Source organism: Pseudopodoces humilis, chromosome 1 (genome assembly GCF_049639895.1).
Source record: "Pseudopodoces humilis isolate 2021_Gansu_Grassland_sample_001 chromosome 1, ASM4963989v1, whole genome shotgun sequence".
NCBI lineage: Eukaryota > Metazoa > Chordata > Aves > Passeriformes > Paridae > Pseudopodoces > Pseudopodoces humilis.
The window spans coordinates 108,257,528-108,276,444 of record NC_142200.1 but is presented as its reverse complement, the minus strand read 5'-3'; the positions used below and the strand labels follow the sequence as shown (position 1 = coordinate 108,276,444).

General features: G+C 43.3%; 1 protein-coding gene across 1 annotated transcript; it reads left to right on the top strand.

Moving 5' to 3' along the window:
• The first annotated feature begins 14,191 nt into the window (after positions 1-14,191).
• XCR1 (X-C motif chemokine receptor 1) lies at positions 14,192-17,515 on the top strand. Its single transcript, XM_005519016.3, has one exon. It carries the CDS (start codon positions 14,241-14,243, stop codon positions 15,243-15,245), a length of 1,005 nt encoding a protein of 334 aa, XP_005519073.1. The 5' UTR covers positions 14,192-14,240; the 3' UTR covers positions 15,246-17,515.
• The last annotated feature ends 1,402 nt before the right edge of the window (positions 17,516-18,917 follow it).

The window sequence follows — 18,917 nt, the reverse complement described above, 5'->3', positions numbered from 1 at the left end:
GGCCCCCTGTGCTAACATAACAAAATGGGGTGCTCAGTCATTGCTGGCAAAGGTAGGCACTGGTTTTAAACTCACTTCCTTTAAACCTGTTTAAGCTGTGACCTGACTTCTGCACAGCTGCATCAGAGGTGTGAGCATATATTTAATCTCACCAGGGGATGCAAAACCTGCCCTAGGGCTGGCCAAGACCAGTCTCTCACATATAATGCTCCATCCATTCTCCTCTGATGGAATGTGAAAGCCCGTAAGAGCTGGATCTGCTAGGACCCCACTCAGAGACTTTGGAGTGTTGCAGAAACTGTTTTGGTGGTGTTTTCTTCAGGAAACTTTATTTTTGGCTGGCTCTTTGTAGCAGGAGATGTAAACCTGCTGCCACTTTAAGGAGTTTTTCAAGCTTGCTCACTCTCTGCCTCAGCTATACTGGGATTGAGAAGTCTAGTTTTAGTAGGAGGGGTCCCTGACTCCCTTGGGTCAATGCTTTCCTTAGCTCTGAAGTGGAAATAAACTCATAACTTTAACAAACATGTTTTCTTCAAAGTGTTCCTTTGCCATTTGAGGTAGAGAGATATTAAACAAGTCAATCTACACTCAGGAAAACCACTTCCACAACTAGTCATTTTTCATTTGCCAGGTATCAGAAGATCTCCACACTAAGCTGTAAAGCACTTCAGGAAAACCAGAATCGGTTGTGTGCAGTGACACAGGCAGTGTTTCCCCATGTTTTTTGCCCATATTTAAATTTCTGAATTTCCTTTATGTCTGATAAGGATATACAAGCCAGGGTGCAAATGTTGTCACTTTTCCTCTTCCGTCGTTAAAAAAAAGGTAGACATTGCTCTTCCAGCATAAAAGAACACAGACGGCAACCCTGTTGCTCAGACACCTCCAAGGACAAACTTAATAAAATCCTAGATGAAGGGTTAAAACAAAATACCTAAATTTCAAATAGTGTTTTGTCTGCATTACAAATTCAGACCTGCCACTAGAGGTAACTAGAGGTTCACATAAAGTATTTCATCAATTTGTGACCTCTCTCCCAATTGAACTCCATTTGACTGTAGCACAGTCATTTACTTGTTATCTTGGAAGTACCACTGAAGCCAAGGGATTGTCTTTACATGGTAGAAAAAGCCTTAATGACTGCAGTTCTGATATAATCTTTCTGTCTCTTTCTGCTGTTTTCTGCATGCTTCTATCACCTGCCTTCTGGAGCTGTTTTAGACCATTTAAAAGAATAATTTAAAAATATGCTTAATAATTTTAAAGAATGTCTTAAGAAGAATTCAGTTTTTTATTATAAGAAAAATATAAGAGTATTTTAAGAATTTTAGTGTTAATCAGCAACATGGACACACCCAGGCTGAAGCCAAGACATGACAAAGTATCAGAGTATCTTTGAGAAAGGGAACGTTGAAACCTATTTCCTATGTTATCACATGATGGGATTTTTATCAGACAAAGTGTGAAAGTGGCTGTTGGTAGGGGAGCCATTATGAAAAAACATGCTGTATTCTTATTTAAAATTCAAGCAAAATCACAACATTTTTACCCATCAGACTTGTGCACATGGTTCATCTCATACAAGACCCCTTCTCTTTGGAAACACTGTGAAGCTTCTAGAAACAATTTGTCATTCTTCTTGCCAGGGGGCAAGCTGGGGACCGGGACAGTGAGGCTCAAGGATGCATGGCCTGGATGCTGGAGCAAGGGCACCTTGCACCTCCCATGGGGCCAGGGTGGTCTTCACCTGCTCTAAGAAGGGTCCCTGCCCTGGAAGGGTGCCAGTGCAGCCTGGGCAGGCAGAGGCAATGGGGCAGTGCCAAGCCTGAGTCAGCAGCATCTGCCACTGCCCAGTCACAGCCATGCCCTGTCAGCCCTGTGCACCCCTGAGTCATTCCCAGCAGCCTTTGCGAAGCAGGGAGCATTTAGAAATCAGCTTCAGCTGGAAAATAAAAATAATAAATAGGGGAAGAAAAAAAAAGGAAAATGTTGTGAAAAGTTGACATCCAGCACTTCATCTTCTAAATGCAAGGCTTGCCCTTCTTTGTGTTCTGCTCTTGTGGTTTTTCCTGAAAATATTGCTTGCACTTTTAGAAAGAAGAAAATACTGGGTTTTGGAATGCCTTTCTGCTTTCCCCCATGAAATATTTGATCTCAAACAGATGGGTGTTTTTTTTACTTTTTCACTAAGAACCTCAAATATTTTCATCCCGGTGTATCTGAAAATACACTATTGCTGCTGGGGTTTTAGTCTGGCTTCACAAACTGAACTATAAATTCCCATGCATATGCATGAAGTGCTTAGAGCCACTCGTGCTTTCCAGAAGAGATTTGTCCATCTGGGGAAAACCACGGGTGCCAGGAACATCTCAGCCAGGTGGTTTGAAGGCAGCAGGGAGGGAGAAGGTGAGGTAGCAATAAGATGGCTGGCTCCAGGCTGCTGTGATGGATTTCCAGACTGGATGGGAGATGAAGCCCTGCAGATGCTCACTGAGAGTGACTGAGGGGAGTAGGTCAGTGGAGAGGGAGACAAAAGATCTTTTCCTAACAGCATTATTGACGGACAGCAAACCACCAGCACTCCAGTGCCCTGCAAACAGCACAAGGGATCTGGAGTCATTGGCAGCCACATGCAAGACCTCAGCAAGTCTGGCTTCCCAGCAGCCCTGCTTATCAGCAGCTGATGTAGGTGTTGGGTGTATCTGTCTGCTGAAGAGCAGATGTTCGTCTGATCCATCCTCTGGAGGAGAGCTATATCTGTCAGGCCCCTCCCCAGGGATGTCTCTGGCTGCTGAGGGAAGGCATGGGTTACCCTGTTCTAGCATGCCAGCTATAGCTAACCATGACCAATGCACGCAGCCCACACCCTGCCTCCCTCTGCAGCCACTGCAGGAGCAATGCGCCTGGAGCTCGTGCCAAATCTGCCAGTCCTCATGCAAAAAAACATGATAAATCTCTGCAGCTTTACTTATCTAAAAAACTCAATAATACCTATTAATATGCAGTAGAACTTAAACAGATGCACACCCTTAACCTGGATTGAGAAGTGCAGTGCTGCTGCTGAAAGGCATGAGCAGGGTGGGCTGCTGCTGAGCAGGACGGCTACCAAAGCTAATATCCCAATAATCATTCTGTATTTTAGGGTGCCTCCCACAATGTGCATGTGCTTTAGGAACTGTGTTTATACCTGAAGTCATAGAATTAGAGAATGGTTTGAGGTGAAAACACCATCTAGCTCCAATTCCCCTGCCATGGACAGGGACACATCCCACTAGACCAAAGTGAAGAATTTCTTCCTAATATCTAAGTCAGGGAGACTTTACCTGCAGCAACAGGTTGTATCTTCTGCTGGAACAAGAGATACTGGTGGGAAAAGCCACAATGGTGTGGATGAAGCTGAGATACTTGATATCTCAATCATAGAAGAAAACCTGAAAGGGAAGGACTCACTGAGGCTCCTCTACCAGCACACAAGCTCTCCAAGCATCTTAGCTTTTCTTTCTGTGTCATGTCTGGTCCTTAAAAACCTCCTTCTGCAAACCTCACTCTGCTCACATCAACCACAGAGTTTTACTGACAGTTTTATACACCATGGGTGGCAGCATCTTGTGTAGGGCTCAGCAGAAGTTGGGCTTTTTGGTGCTGTGGGAAATTCCAAAGTCAGGGAGAATTGCATTTTTATTTTTTTTTTCAGGAAAAGAAGAGGTAGTTTGTGACAAAAAGGAACAAAAAACAGACATTACTCTGAAATAATGCAAGTTTCAATTTTGGTTGAGACAGGAATGCACATTTAGAGCTGGGGTCTACACTTCCAGTGATCTCTGGCATGCAGAGCTGAACAGGGAGTTTGGTGGTGCAGGGTCCTGACCCCAGTTAGGGCAGAGTTACACAAGAACAGACACGAAGCTCAGGAGCAGTTCACAAAGTCTGCTTGCTGCATTTCACACAGCCATGACTGCACAGGGCTTTGGCTATACCTTCCAAGACCATCAGGCTGCTGCAGAGCCCCAGGACCAAGTGCTTTGCATTGCCCACATCCTTTGTGCTCGCTGCCTCTTGCCCAGTGAAGGAGCAGCCTCAGCAGGCACACCAGGTGGTTTTCCAAATGCATGCTTGATTCCACTGCACTGCACAGCCCCCCAAATACCTGCTGGAAAATCAGGGCTGAAGGTTTGCTCTTTGCATCTCAGTCAGCTCAGCTGCTGGAGAAGAGGTACTGACATGTACAAAAGTAGCTCTGGTCACTTGGGTTGGTGGCTAAAATATGCAGCAGAATTCAGGAGTTTTGTCTCTGAGTCTTAAAGCCTTTGCAGGAGAACTTGAAAGCAAAGCCTTGTGCTCCCTGGCGCTGAGACACCATGGGGCTGCTTCTTGGATTGGGAGGGGATAGGTGGGATCACATCCCAGTCTTGAAGAAGGAAACGTGTTTGTTAATTCTATGTCCTGAATGGATCCTTTATGTCATCCATGATTAACTAGCCTGAATTTCCTTATCATCCACAAATGTATTTAAAATCTGTCTTAAGTAAGGAATAATTTGAAAAGGGAAAGGGTCCAAGGAGACCATTTTTCTAAATTATTTCACCTTTATGTGGGCCTGGAGACTCATGTTAACGGCTCCTATTTGCATTACTGCCTTCACCTTCTTGTCTTTGGAGTTTTTGCCCTTTAATTTTTGGGAAGGAGCTGGCCACAATTCCCAGCTCACAAATTTGATATTCTTTGAGAGACACAATAGTGGCTATTTAATGTGGTTTGAGCATAATATTACTAAAGCAGAAGAATATGCCTCTGCCACATGGATTGAGCAGGACAGGTGGCCTGTGTGGCTGGAGCTATCTTGGTGTAAGTGTAGTGCAGTCTAGGAGCTGGGGAAGTTTTGGGAAGGTCATGCCAACCCTTGTTGCATAAAGTATTGTTTTCCCTCCCTGCACTTACCACAAGACCTTGCCAAAGGACAGATGGCCAGAGATATTATGAAATGACTCAGGAACTGGAACATTAAGATTTTGTCTCGGTTCACCAATGCTTGACACACGGAGCCCCTGATGTTACCCCCTGCTGGGGAATGTGGGCTACAGCTGACTTTCTGCTAAGGAGCCCCTTATCTGGGTGGGCTTGCTGCTGCAGGCCACCTGCTTGCTCGTACTTTGGTGCTGAAATATGTGTGTACAAGCAACACGGTGTGGCAGATGCGAATGTGCAGATGTCTTCTGCAAAGTGGTAAAGCGCTTTGAGATTCCTCTTGTAACAACAGTGAATCTTCAATATAAACAAATGAGCAAAATGCTAGAGAAAAAGATGTGGGAGTGTGAGACCAAGCCAGGTCTAGAAGGATCTTAAGAATTTCTGGGCTCAGACTGAATGTTTCAGCCAGTGGTATTCCAGCCCAAACCTTTGAAAGGAACAGGTGCACTTACAGGGGTAGCCAAATGAAAGGATTTCCCCGAAAAGCCTATTGAGAGGAAAGCATGCACTGACTCTGCCAGGAGATGGGTTTCACCTGGTGGCACAGACCAAATGCAGTCCAGGGCTGTCTGAACTGCAGTCACTGCAGGATTAGCATGAGAAATCCTTGCTGTTGCAGTTATTCTGGGTGAAGATATTTGAAGAGATGCACTGTGCCTGGGCTGTGCCTCTAGCCTGTGAGCAGGCATGGCACACCAGGAGGAAGTGCTGGGGTTTGGGGAAGTAGTGACTAAAACAGGACAGGAATGTTCTTGGTTGTGGTCAATTGTTTCTGGTGCAAGCTATTTATTGCCTCACTGTTAACGTAAACAGTGCTCTGAATGTGCTATGTTTTGGTGCTGTTTTATCAAATATGATTTATTTTGCTTTGACTCATCAGACAAAGTGTTGGGAAACTGGCTGTGCTCCTGAAATGTCCTTGCACAAGGAAATTCCTCCAACTCTGCCTTCTGAAGAAAACCTAATTTTAATTATGAAAACCTTGGTTTCCCTCAGTCAGTTCTGTTTTCCCAGTGTCTGACTGAGCCACCCCCTCACTGAGCTACTTCCTGACCACCATTTGAGATGCCATCAAGTTATCAATCCAATAAAGCCTCAGGCCATTCTCCTTTGCAATCTTTTGCTTCTCCCTTACAATTTATTTTTTTTTTTAAAGCTGTTGTGGTCCTGACCACCCTGCATCCTGCCCCTCTTTTCTTTTACTCCAAGTTTAACCCAAAGAACAGCCCCAGCCTTTGGTTCTCTCCAGAAGCAGATGGCCACCAGGGGCAAAAAGAACATATATATACTATATATATGCAATCTGTATACAATCTTCTCCAAAACTCACAGGAAATAAGTGGTCAGTGGTGAACAGAACAGTTTCTTTTGAACCTGGGGTTCAAAGAGGGGTTTTTTTGTTCCTTTATTGTTTTATCTGGTTTTCTAGCATCACCCTCTCCACAGGCTGCAGTGCAGAACGGCAATTTTGGAAGCCAATTCCGACGGGTGGCAGCAGAGGGGGCGGTAGAACAGCAGTGAGGTGTGCTCATATGTGCTGTGCCTCCAGGCAGTGGCAGCACTTCAGGTCTGCAGTGCCAAGAGATCTGTGCCAAAGATTGCCTCATCCAAACCTCTGTCAGAACACAGAGCAGCTGCCACTCTGAGAAAAGGCAGGGACAACAGAGCAGCCAACAAATTTGTCCTGGTCATAGGCAAATGCCATACCGTGACTTGCCTCATGTCGAGGCACATTATCCCTCTGGGCACAGGAGGCTGCTCGTAAGTCAGGTTTTAGTCTTCATGAGAGCTGTAGCATGTCCATTCAAGAGAGCAGGTAGCAATTCACACCAGCAGAGAGACCATCATACAGCCAGTGAAGAGGAGGACACAGAGGTACTTCATATGTTCACCTGGCTGCAGCCCTTTGTTCTTCAGTCTTGCTTTGGCATCCACATGAAAAGGCTGCCTCAGCTGAGTTCCACACTGGGGGGAGCGTGCCTGGCCAGGGCAGCCCATTGGGAGTGGTGGAGGCACACAGGGTACTACCCAGCTGGGTCTGGGTGCCAAGGAGCCATCCAGAATCAGGGTAAGGAGTAGCTGATGCCAGTGAGTGCAGGTGGGGTGAATAAGGCAAATTCAAACTCTCTGATGTTCTGCAAAGCATAACAGATGTGACAAAGGGAAAGCAAAACAAAACTGGTTAGAAAATGGTGAGACGACAGCAGTGACATGTACAGTTCTGTGATGATTGATGAAAAACTCAACATGAGCCAACAGTGTACTCACAGCCCAGAAAGCCAAACGAATCCTGGGCTGCATCAAAAGGAGCATGTCCAGCAGGTCAAGAAAGGTGATTCTGTCCCTCTACTCTGCTCTTGTGAGTCCCCACCTGGAGTGCTGAGTACAGTTCTGGTATCCCTGACAAAAGAAGGACATGGAAGTGTTGGAAAAAGTCCAGATGAGGCCACAAAATTGATAGGGGGACTGGAGCACCCTCCCTATGAAGTCAGGCTGAGAGTGTTGGGGGTGTTCAGCCTGGAGAAGTAAAGATTGTGTGGAGACCTCCTAGCAACCTTCCAGTATCTGGAGGGGGCCTACAGGGAAGCCAGAGAGGGACACTTCATCAGGAACTGCAGTGATAGGACAGGGAGTAATGGGGACAAATTGAAAGAGGGGAAATTTAGTTTAGATATTGGGAAGAAGTTTTTTACTCTGAGAGGGTGAGACACTGGCACAGGTTACCCAGGGAGGCTGTGGATGCCCCAACCCTGACAGTGTTCAGACAGGTTGGATGGGGCATTGAGCAACCTGGTCTAGTGGGAGGTGTCCCTGCCCAAGGCAGGAGGGTTGGGACTAGATGATCTTTAAGGTCCCTTCCAACCCCCTAACATTTTATGATTCTATGTTGTTTGCCTCCTTACATTACACCCAGCCCTTCACTTTGTGCAAACATAGCTCAGTGGGTAGGATTTTCTCTCTTTCCCTTCTTTCTCCCTTTGGCTAAAGCCTTGCAAGTTTCTGGGACTTCAGCATCAGAATGACTTCATGAGTGGGAATGGTCGGATACAAGGTAGCCCATTTAATAGTCAATAAAACCAGATTGTGCCTGCACTGCCAGGGATGAGAACAGACTCTGTGACAAAGCTGGGCTCCTTGAAGTGGCACTGCTAATCCATCTCCCTCTGCCTCCCTCTGCCTCCCTCTGCCTGCACACACAGACGCTGAGGCTGCTCCCCCATCATCTCTCCCCAGGCCACATCCCAGGCCTGCAGTTAGGAGCCTCAGGAGCAGAGCAGCATCCCCTTGTACATACTGGTCACATCAGTGGCTGTCAGGATAATTTCCACCTGTTTCAGAATCATTCCTGCAGCAATGGGCCCAGCAGGAACACTGGAAATCCCATCCAAAATGCAGTACACAAATTCTTTGGACATATGGCTTATAATCCTCTTGGGAAAAACAATAAAAATTGTGGTATAGCTTAAATACACCAGTAGGATGGAATTTTGTAGAAAAATAAAACCCTATTCTTCATGTTGTCTCTGAGCCATAAAAATGAGTTCATGAACTTTATGTGGAGGCTTGAAGTTTGCTAAGCTTTAGAGAAACACAAGGCTATTTCCCCCAGAACTGTGATGTGCTCCTTTGTCTTAATATTTGTCTTTGTTTTTTGTCTATAAGAACATGTGAGGGAATAGTCAGCTTCTTTACACACATTTTACTTACCAGACTCCTTGTTCAGCTCTAAGCTTGCTATTTAAATATAGTGTAGTGGCTGGTGAGATCTCTCAAGGACAGCCCCATTGTCCAGTATATTGTCAGGAGGATATGTGTACATCTGCACACAGAGATGGGGAGGGGTCAACATTTTGTTGGCAGCAGAAACCTGCAGATATGTTCTGCTTTAGCAGGAAAAATAAGAAGTGGTTTTGCTTGGTTTCAACTGCCAAGAAACCCAGCTACTAAGAAACAAAATGATGCTCTTTTTCATGGCCAAATAATGGAGCATTTATGTTCTCTATGGAGCAGATGGGAAAGGAGTATACCATGTCACTGCTGTCTGGCAAAGAGAAATGGGCTGGTGTTCGGGGCCTGTCAGGAGTGCTGCTATTAAGAAAAATCAGAATTACATGTCAGACACAGAGATCAATGCAAGCTCTTTGCTTGCAAGAAATGCATTTAAACTCTCACTTGTCTACACTGTAGAAACAAATGGATAATTTCTCTACTCAAAAAATCCCAGAAAGCTCCTTTTTTCTGTTTCCTCACAGCCAGTTATTACTGAAAGGACTACTTCTTATCATCCTGCAGATTTGCTTACTTACCCCATCCCTGCATGAACTACCAGGAGAACCATGGCCAAATCCTGCCTGGCTGCAAGCAGGGAACAATGCTCTCCTTTGCACCATCCCACCAAGTTAAGGGGCTGGATTTCTCCTTGCCCTAGGGGAAAATAGAGAACACCCAGAGCTGCAATCCTGCTGGCACAAAGCCTGTTGCAGAAAACCACAGGCAGGATACCAACCACCTCCACTTCCACACAAACCTCTTTGGCCAAGGCTGCTCCTGCCTGTGCTCTGTTGGACAGCTGCTGCCCAGCTGCCAGCACCATGTCCTTTCTGACCAGCCTTAGCACAATAAAACTGCAAATTTGCTAGTGGTAGACTGAGTCCCCTCACCCAGGTCATCAATAAAGATATTAAACAGGACTCAGTCCAAAACAGATACTCTGGGGACAGCACTGGTGGCTGGATGTGGCACCACTCACCATGACTCTCTGGGCCTGGCCATCCAGACAGTTCTTAACCCAGCAAAGGGTGCTCTTGTACAAGCCAGGGGCTGCTAACTTAAGATGGAAATTTGAACTCAAATGTGTGTTTTGGGGTGGGTTCCAGACTCTTCACCTGGGATGTTTCTGCTTCCATAGATTGTGGTTATCACAGGGCTGATGGCAAGGACTGAGATGTAGAGGTTAGGGGAAACAGGAGGCCACCAAGATTCTGGGCTGACTGTGAGTGTTTTACCTGCCTTGTGAAACCCATGGGGCATGAGTGGAAGCACTGGTCTCAGAAAATGATCCCAACCCAACAGAAAGTTTTGCTTTAAAAATAGGGTAAGAGATTCCTTGATGAGCTAGGCTTCTTTAGGCTTTGCAAAACTGAATTGGACAAGGGAATTCCTATTGACTTTTCACTTTATCTTGACCTTTTGCTTTAGCCATGTCCTGGAAGAGTTTGTTACCATGTAGAAATTTCCCCTAAGGTAGACAAAAAGTTCATCCACCAGCACAGACCACACTCTCCAGAGTACACTTGTGCTTTGAACCAAGTCTACCTGCCTGTCATGACTCCCAGGACTTTCCTGTCCATCTCCTACGTGTGACTCCGAGGCTGTGCTCCAAGACAGATACCAGTCATAGTTAGGGAAGGAGAAATTTTATTTATTGTTTTTTAGTTTCCTTAGATTAAATGGCAGCTCCATAAACCTGTTTGAAAAACTAAAGCATCTTCCTGCCAGAAAAGGTCACATTTGGGTTTTTTTCTTCCTATCTCGATCTGGAACAAGAGATTGGCTAAGGAAGCAGCTACCAGATAAATTTAGTTTAGGGGAACAGAAATTTATTTTATGTGTCAATGTTTGTTGCCTGTGTAAACCAGCCTGCAAAAACATCTAATTTTTTTTCCCTAAGAAATGTGGAGAACAAGCTGTGAAGCCCAGAGGCTTTTCAAATAAAGTGAATAAAAAATGTCATCAGTGCATGCCTTATGGTAGGGGGCTTCTCTCTATTGCAACCTCCTTGTCTTTTCCAAATAAGATGAGATTAACCTCAGCTTGTCTATGTAAATGCCAGGAATCTTCTTAAAGGGGGCTGTCTCTGCTGCCTCTGTCTGGGGAGGAGACTGGTAGAGCACAGACTGGGGGCTGATGTGACTCCTGCCAGTGCCTCTCTCTCCCTCCACTGACTGCAAAGTGAGCAGACAACTCCTCCTAGCTGCTCTTTCAAATGTTCAGTTTGAAAATGAAATAAACTGATGAGCAATATGTACCTTCAGCTGACAGAAGTCTAACTGAATTTTCAGAGAAAAAGAAAATTGAATGGGAGGTCCCTAGAAGTATCGTTTCTTCATTTCTGTATTAGAATCCTTTTTTAAATATGATGCTCCAAGACAAAGCACAGCCCTGCTAGAAAATGAAGGCTTCTGGAGAAGCAGTTTTTCTGGACAAGAGTGAAATGAATGTTGAATGCCTTGCTCAGTGCTCCTCAGGAGGGCTAGAACTGTATGATGTGTTTTTCCTATTTGTCCTGGCAACTGAAATTAAGGTAATTTCCATCTTTCAACCAACTTCTGCTGTCACTTGTACCATTATATTTACATTGAAAACAGTTGCATGATTTATATTTCTTGTGTGATACTGACACATTTTTCACCTGTCGATTCAATCACATCATTTTTTATCTCCTTTGCATATATCTTAACTGAAAATCCATACACAGCTTTTCTTACTTGTAGAATTGAAAGGGGGGAGATAAAATACAGTAGAACAAAAAGATAGGTTTTGATTTAAGGAGTTTTGAGGTGCAAAGGAACAGATCTAAGTGCCTTAGGTTCCTGCAAGGTTCTCCTTACCATCACTGATCTCATGTGGGGCTTCTCAGCTGGTAGAAACATAATATCAGAGCATATAATCCTCATCAACCATCCACAAGGTCTGATGCTTTGTAGACTGGAGCCTCCATCTGCAATTCCATGGAGCCTGCACCAGGTAAGATAGCATATGTTGAATGAATTTGTTTTGTGAAACGTGGCATTATCTAAGAACTAACTTGGAAGCATTAAAAAATCAACCAGGAACAAGCTACCTCACAGAAGCATTTTCCTGTGTTCTCTGGAAATGCCGGACACAAAATCAGAGAGAGGATACCTGTCCCCATGTAACCAAGCATTCCTCTGGCTCCTGCCAAAGTGCAAGACACAGCTTTTTGAGTCAGGTGGGTAGGATGCCAAGTTATATGGAAATCTGGAGACGGAAATAGCAAGAGTTACCAACAGGGTTTCCAATCACAGCTATCTGCCAGCATGAATCAAGTGTCTGCACACTCAGCATCAGTGTCCTTGGGGAAGATGGAGAAAAATAGAGACTGTTTGGACTGCAGAAACTATTTACCATCTCCTATTATCTTAACTGTGAAGAAAACAGATGTGTTGGTATACTTTTTTATTTTGGCACTTACCTGTTATCTGACATAATCTCAAAACACCTTTGCAAAATGATGCTTTCTGCCTTTCAAGTATTGCTCAGCCCTGACAGCAAGCAGGAGGGTGAGCAAAGCTCCCCAGCAGATACCTGCTCTCTAACCACTGCCTATCCTGCAGCAGGGGTATGAAGAGCAGAACAGCATGAGATGAGGGACAGGACATGTGCAAGTCAAAATACTTCCCAGGCAGAGGCAGTCATCAGGGCTGAGGTGTTTGTGAGAAGGTTCTTGTGTCAGGGGCCAGCAGCAATTGTGGCAGAGATCAGGAGCAGACTTGCTGGCTGTGTAGCTCCTGGATTGTGGGCAGACCTGCCCTGGGGCTTGCTGTCACTGTATGGTCAGCACAAAAGGAAAGACTAAATGGTGAATGGTGAAGACAGTGGTTAGTGCTGTCCTCTCATCCCTGGAGAACCTTGATCATTCACAAAGAGGCTTCTCTGCTCCCTTAGGACAGCTGCTAGGGAGCAGCATACCCCAGCCTGAGCTGAAACAGGACACAATGATGGTTAGGACCTCAATCTAAACTATTCATTGCTTAAGTGTTGTCTGTAGTATCATGTAAAACCAGAAAGGATGACTGCCTTTGCAAGGACTTACCCTGCATACCTGAAAACTGCAACGTTGTACAAACTGAGGGCCACAAACATATTTCCAGTTATTTCCATATTTCTAGAAAGTGGTGGTAAATGTTCCAGGGCCACTTGCTGTCACAGTACTGAATCCTACACATCCATTGCCTCCAAAACTCACTGATCACAACCCACTGGATAGATGGACCCTGTCCTGTCCTACCTGTGCCATGTTCTGGCTTACCTGGACCACCTATCCCCACAGATGGCATTAAATTCTGGCAGCCAGAAGTGCTCCCTGACATGCTTTCTTGGTGTAGACATAGCTCTCCTGTCCTCCAAAGACAGCTTGTCTTTGTCTAGCTGCAGCAGGCAGATTCTGCCTTCACTAATTAAAAAAGGAAAACGTCACTAGCACAGTTTTGGCCTGAGCTGTGGGACTTCTTTCTTGCAACTGTGCTACTTTGAAGGAACTCATTGGCAGATCTCTCACTAGCTTCAGTCAAAACAGGATCCAAACATGGTATTGCAGATAAGTCTTCTTCTAGGATAAAGTTAATTTAGACTTTAAACCACTAGTCAGAGGCATTACTGATTTTTTTTGCACCTATTTTTAAGGTTAATTTCATAAAGAAATTAGGCCATTGTGACCTGATTGTATGCCATATTCCCAGTCCCACTAACTTTTGATCCTGTTGGCCAGTTTCAACTCACCATCCACCTGGGATTAAATTCCTGCCTGCATATAGACAGACAGGCAGCACTCCCAGAAAAGGACTGTGATGTGATCTGTGCTCCCATTGCATCCCTGAAAATCATCAGGCCAGAGAGGTGCACAGAACACCCAGCATGATGATGCTTCTGCTACAGCTTTGAGATGTTTAGATATCAACAAACCTCAAGACAAAAATCTGTAACAAACCTGGCTTTTCCTGCTCATAGTGCTTACAGTTGTTGCTACTGGTACTGCTCAGCTTTTTGGGTTTATGCGGTGCTGAACTTTGGTGACAAAGAATCATCTATACAGAGAAGTGCTTAGGAGTTGGGTACCATTCCAGAAAACTGAAAAAATGGTAGCATATTGGAAAGTCTTGGCACCGGAGATATTTATAGCAAAAAAAACCCAATGCGCATTCATATAGTAGAAACTTAGTAATTAATTGACAGTAGTCACCGAACATTTTGGTTCAGAAACATCTGAGTTTCTGACTTGTTAAGTATTTAAGATTTGTGTGCTTTGCAGTAAGTCTTTGGTATCTACCTGTACGTGTTCTAGTCATAAGAAGAAATGAGTCTTTTGTCTCCCCAAGCCAGGAAAAATTACTAGTTTCACTGCTGCTTTTTCTGTCTTAAAACAGGAGCCTCCACAGCGGGAGTCTAGTTACTGAGTTGATTTTCACTAAAGATTTGTTGCAGTTCTTTGAAGTAGCTGCTGGAGAACAGCACAAGATTTGCACAGACAAATGGAAGAAGAATATTATTTAGATTATAATTACTCATATGAATACCCTCATGAAAGCAACGTCTGTGAAATGGGAGACTATTTCACATTTAACATCTATCTCACTGCTGTCCTCTACATTCTGGTATTTTTGCTCAGTCTGCTAGGAAACACTTTGGTGTTATGGATCCTACTGAAATATGAAAACCTTACATCTTTAACAAACATCTTCATCATGAATCTCTGTGTCTCTGATTTAGTCTTCTCCTGCATGCTGCCTTTTTGGGTAGTGGACCAGTCCTTTGGATGGATTTTTGGTGAGTTCCTTTGCAAAGCATCAAATGCTATTTTCTCCATTGGCTACTACAGCGGTGTTTTCTTTTTGACTCTCATGACTGTCCTGAGATACTTGTTTGTAGTGAACCCCCTTTCAAGTCTGAGATCCCAGACGCAATGCTGTGGTGTCCTGGTGTCCTTGGCTGTTTGGACTGTTAGCACATTAATTGTGGTTCCTGAGGTGATTCACACCACAGTGCAAGAAGGCTTGGAAGAGCGGAGGTTCTGTGATTATGCTGACGGGAATTGGAAAAAGGTGGACATTTATGTGAGAAATGTACTCTTCCTGCTTTCCTTTGGAGTCATTGTATTCTGTTACTTCAAGATACTCATAATCCTGCTTAGAGCAAGATCTCGCAGAAAGTACAGAACTGTCAAACTCATCCTCATTATTGTGGTGGCTTTTTTCCTGTGCTGGGCACCCTACAACATCCTCAGCTTTCTGACTACTTTTCCACCACCTACCTGTCAGTATGTGAAAGACTCCAACCTTGCCTTTCACATCAGCCGTAAAATTGCTTTCTCCCACTGCTGCCTCAACCCTGTGCTCTATGTATTTGTTGGAGTCAAGTTCAAGAGGCATTTGGCACAGTTATGCAGTCTGTGTTTACACTGCAGCAATGGTCAAACCTCCAGCCCCATGACCTGCTATGAAGGCAAGTTCCAGCATGAAGGGACATCTGTCTACTGAAGCAAGACCTAATTATTAGGACTAATCCTGAATAAACTTTCAGATTTTGCATGTCATGGACAGCCTCTAATTCTTAGAGGTGCTTCCCTCAGAAAGACACACAAATTTACTCTTCGCAAACATGTTGTGTATAGAAAATAGAAAAATGTATTTGCAGTGGGATGAAGAGATGAGAATGCCAAGAAATTACTTCACTTGCCTGAAAGTCTTAAGTTCACAATTTTTTGCACAGTGAGATGGATTTTCTCTCATTTATACTCTTTTGAAAAGAAACAAAAATAGCTTTTTTTATTTGGGTATTAAAACATCAGGTTTTAATGTAAAAGTTGTTGCATATCTCTTTGTTACCTGACTTAAAATACTTGTCTATTGCAATGGACACTTACATATTGCATGGATTGTATATAGCAATGGACACCTAGGTATCTTTGTAAATTTTAATGTTTTTCACTGTTTATCAGTGTACTCATTGGTCCTTTTTTGTGGGGGGCGATGTCTCTGGATTAACTGTCCTGACAATAGCTACAAGACCTCTGACTTTCTGAAATTCTCAGGGCAAATGTTCTTCTACCTTTTGACAGATAAATATATATAAAACTAACTCTGTGTAAAAGTAGTTTTTGGGGTCTGAAATTGAAAGTTTGGTAGAGCCTTAGAAGGAACACAAGTTGTTAAACAGATACTCCACTAGGATAATAGTTTCTCTTCTGTTACTGCTCTTTGCCACAGGATTCTTCCAGGCTTTGAATATCATTTCAGACGATTGCAGCAGATCAACAGCTCATCTCTTGAACAGAGCAGGAATATATTTGCCTCTAATTGCTCTTTCCCGTCTTTTCTCCCTTTGCCACAGTCCTGAGAACACTTAAGCTTATAGAAAAGTTATAGTGCAAGAACAAATGGCTTTTTAAATAGTAGGAAAAAAATGGCTTGTTTTATTTGTAAAATTGATGTCTGGGTTTTTGGTTCTTTTGGGGTTTTCTTGGGGTTTTTTTAAGATAAACTGATATCCATCTTCATTCTAGCTCAGTAAGTATTTTTTACCCCAGGCAGTGTAACATATAGTGCATATTCCAGTGTAGCTGAATGACAAAATCCCTGGAAAGAAGAATATTTAATTTTCCAGCATTTATATAGAAAGCCAAGGTAGTTTTGCAGTGGCATTAAGCAATAGTTTAGCAACAGTTCTAAGCAACAATTTGGCTTTTCAGGCATCTGTCTTAAAATGTCTATGCTATTTCCACACTATTTCATTTGATCTCTAAAGATTATCTGGAGCAGACAACAGATTCTTCACAGCTGCTGTGTAGTTTACAAAATGCAGAAACTCAGGCCCATAATACAATATCCTCTTTCTGATTATACTCAGAAGCTAGAATACCTAAGGAAAAGCGTAAGAATGGGGTGAACATATATGACATAGACCCATACAGTCTTCCTAGGGCTTGCCCATGGTTTCTAGTTTGTGCTTCAGTTTAGTTGCCAAAACGAAGTGTTCGTATCCTGTCCCTTATCATCAGATGCACCTTTCTGAACAGATCGGTCCTGGTATCTCACTTAACACGGCTACTGTCTAAAATGTGAAAAATTAAAGAAGGGACTCATAAATCCTACAGGGTTCCAATTCACTTGTGTTCAGACAAACCATGGAAAGATGGAAGTTGTAATTTTTTCTGGCTGTGGTGGAGACCAGCCTTTGGCTATTGCTTCCTGACAACAAATATTTGAAATGAATGTGGCTTCAAAAGAGTTTGAGCTGGGTTTGAGAGTTTGAGTACTGTCAATTATTGAAGAGATAACTTATTGAAGATAACTTATTGAACAAATTGGTCCAATTTCTTCTATTCTGGTAAACCATGACAACTTCACTGGTACCAGCAAATCTCCACAAGAGGAAAATACTGTGACCATGAGTCACAGGTGCGTCCTTTCAACAAGCTGTCATTCAACTCGTTGTCCTAGAGCCACATGACTGTGAAATCTTTACTGTTCATATATTTTACATCTGTCTAAAACAAAGTTGAGAGTTATAATAGAAGGACAAATACTGAAATGATAAATGATCCTGCTCTGCCCAGTTTTTAGCAAATTATTTAAATCTGATTGTAATTTCAGCATATTTTGTTAGTGTATCTGAGTATGTAAAAATAATTCTTTATCTTACCCAACTGTAATAACTGTAATTGCTGCCATAATGAAAGTAACTCAGAATGTAGATATGCTGCCTCCTGATATAATGAAGTAGTACTAATAAACATTCAGAAATTCAATGGAATTCTACCCTGTGACTATTGTTCTCAGCCTCTGATAACCACCTATTAAGGTATTTTTAATTGAAGAAGTAATTGTGAATTTTCATAGGTTAATTTAGCACGGAAGAGACTTCTGAAGGTGATCCACTGCTCCATGCTGCTCACAGAAGTTTTATCTTCCTGGTCAGACAAGGTCACTCAGGGTTTTATCTGGTCAAACTGATAATCTGCAAGAACAGGGACTCTATAGCTCCTCTGGCTCCTTGTTGCAATGCTTAATAAATCTTATGGTTGATGTTCTTGCTTCTATACAAACAAAATTTCTTTTGCTGCAACCTGGTGATGTTGCTTTTCCCTTGCCTTCTCTGTGTCTTCACACTGAAGAATGGAAAAGAGCCATCAGATCTCCCGTAAACCTTGTTTTTTCCTGGGGCTAAACATATCCCAGCCAATTTAGTGTCCTTACATGTCATGTGCTCCAACTCCCTGTCCATCTTGGTGAGCCTCCATAGGGCTGACTTCAGTCAGTCAACATCTCTTTCTTACACTGTTGGCCCCAAACCTAGATATTCTACTGCAGATGTGACCATGAGAATAGTGGAATAAAGGTTTCCCTCAGCCTGATGGCTGCACAGGCCCATAAAAAGCTAGTCCTCACTGCTGCAAGGGCATATGCCTGTGTTGTGTTCAACTTTTTGTCCACTTGAAATCCAGGATCATTTCTGCCAAAGCTGACCTCTAAGGACATGTTTAAGGAAGCACCCTTTTTCCACTAAAATCAATGATAATTTTGCTTCTGATTATAATCAGAAAAGATTAGACTCATAAATGCGTGCAATTTCAGCAAAGCACAGCCTGTACTTCTTTACTGCCAGAAGGGTTTTCACTGAGAGTTAGGATACCTTCATATTCTCAATGTTTTGAAAGGCTGAGTTTATTGAAATCATAAATAAAATTCTATTTTATCTTTTCCTTATGGTTACTCTGCAACTGAAAATGCCCTTGCTCATCTAGTGAAGCAAAACACTGAGAAGGACAAAGAGAAGTGTGAGGAGTGGAGTGCTCTCCATATTCAGGAACTGCTCAGATAACAAAACCAAAACATATTAGTTTGTTTCATTCCTCCAAACAATTCCGCCTTATTCCAACAAAGAGAAGCAGAACATGTTCATTATCCCTGTGCCACCCACATAGATGTATAGATGTTTCATTTAAACTCCACAGTCCAGAGTCTGTGCCTTGGCTCTCCCACATCATTCCTGGTGCAGCTGAACCAGCACCAAACCAGATAAAATTCTTGATACCTATTTTGTCCACACAGGAGTGAAATGCAGCCAGTTCTGATTAGTGATAGCTCCTAAATCTGATGTGCTCTGGTAGCAGACAGTCTCAGAAGATGGCCTGATATTGAGCAGAATAT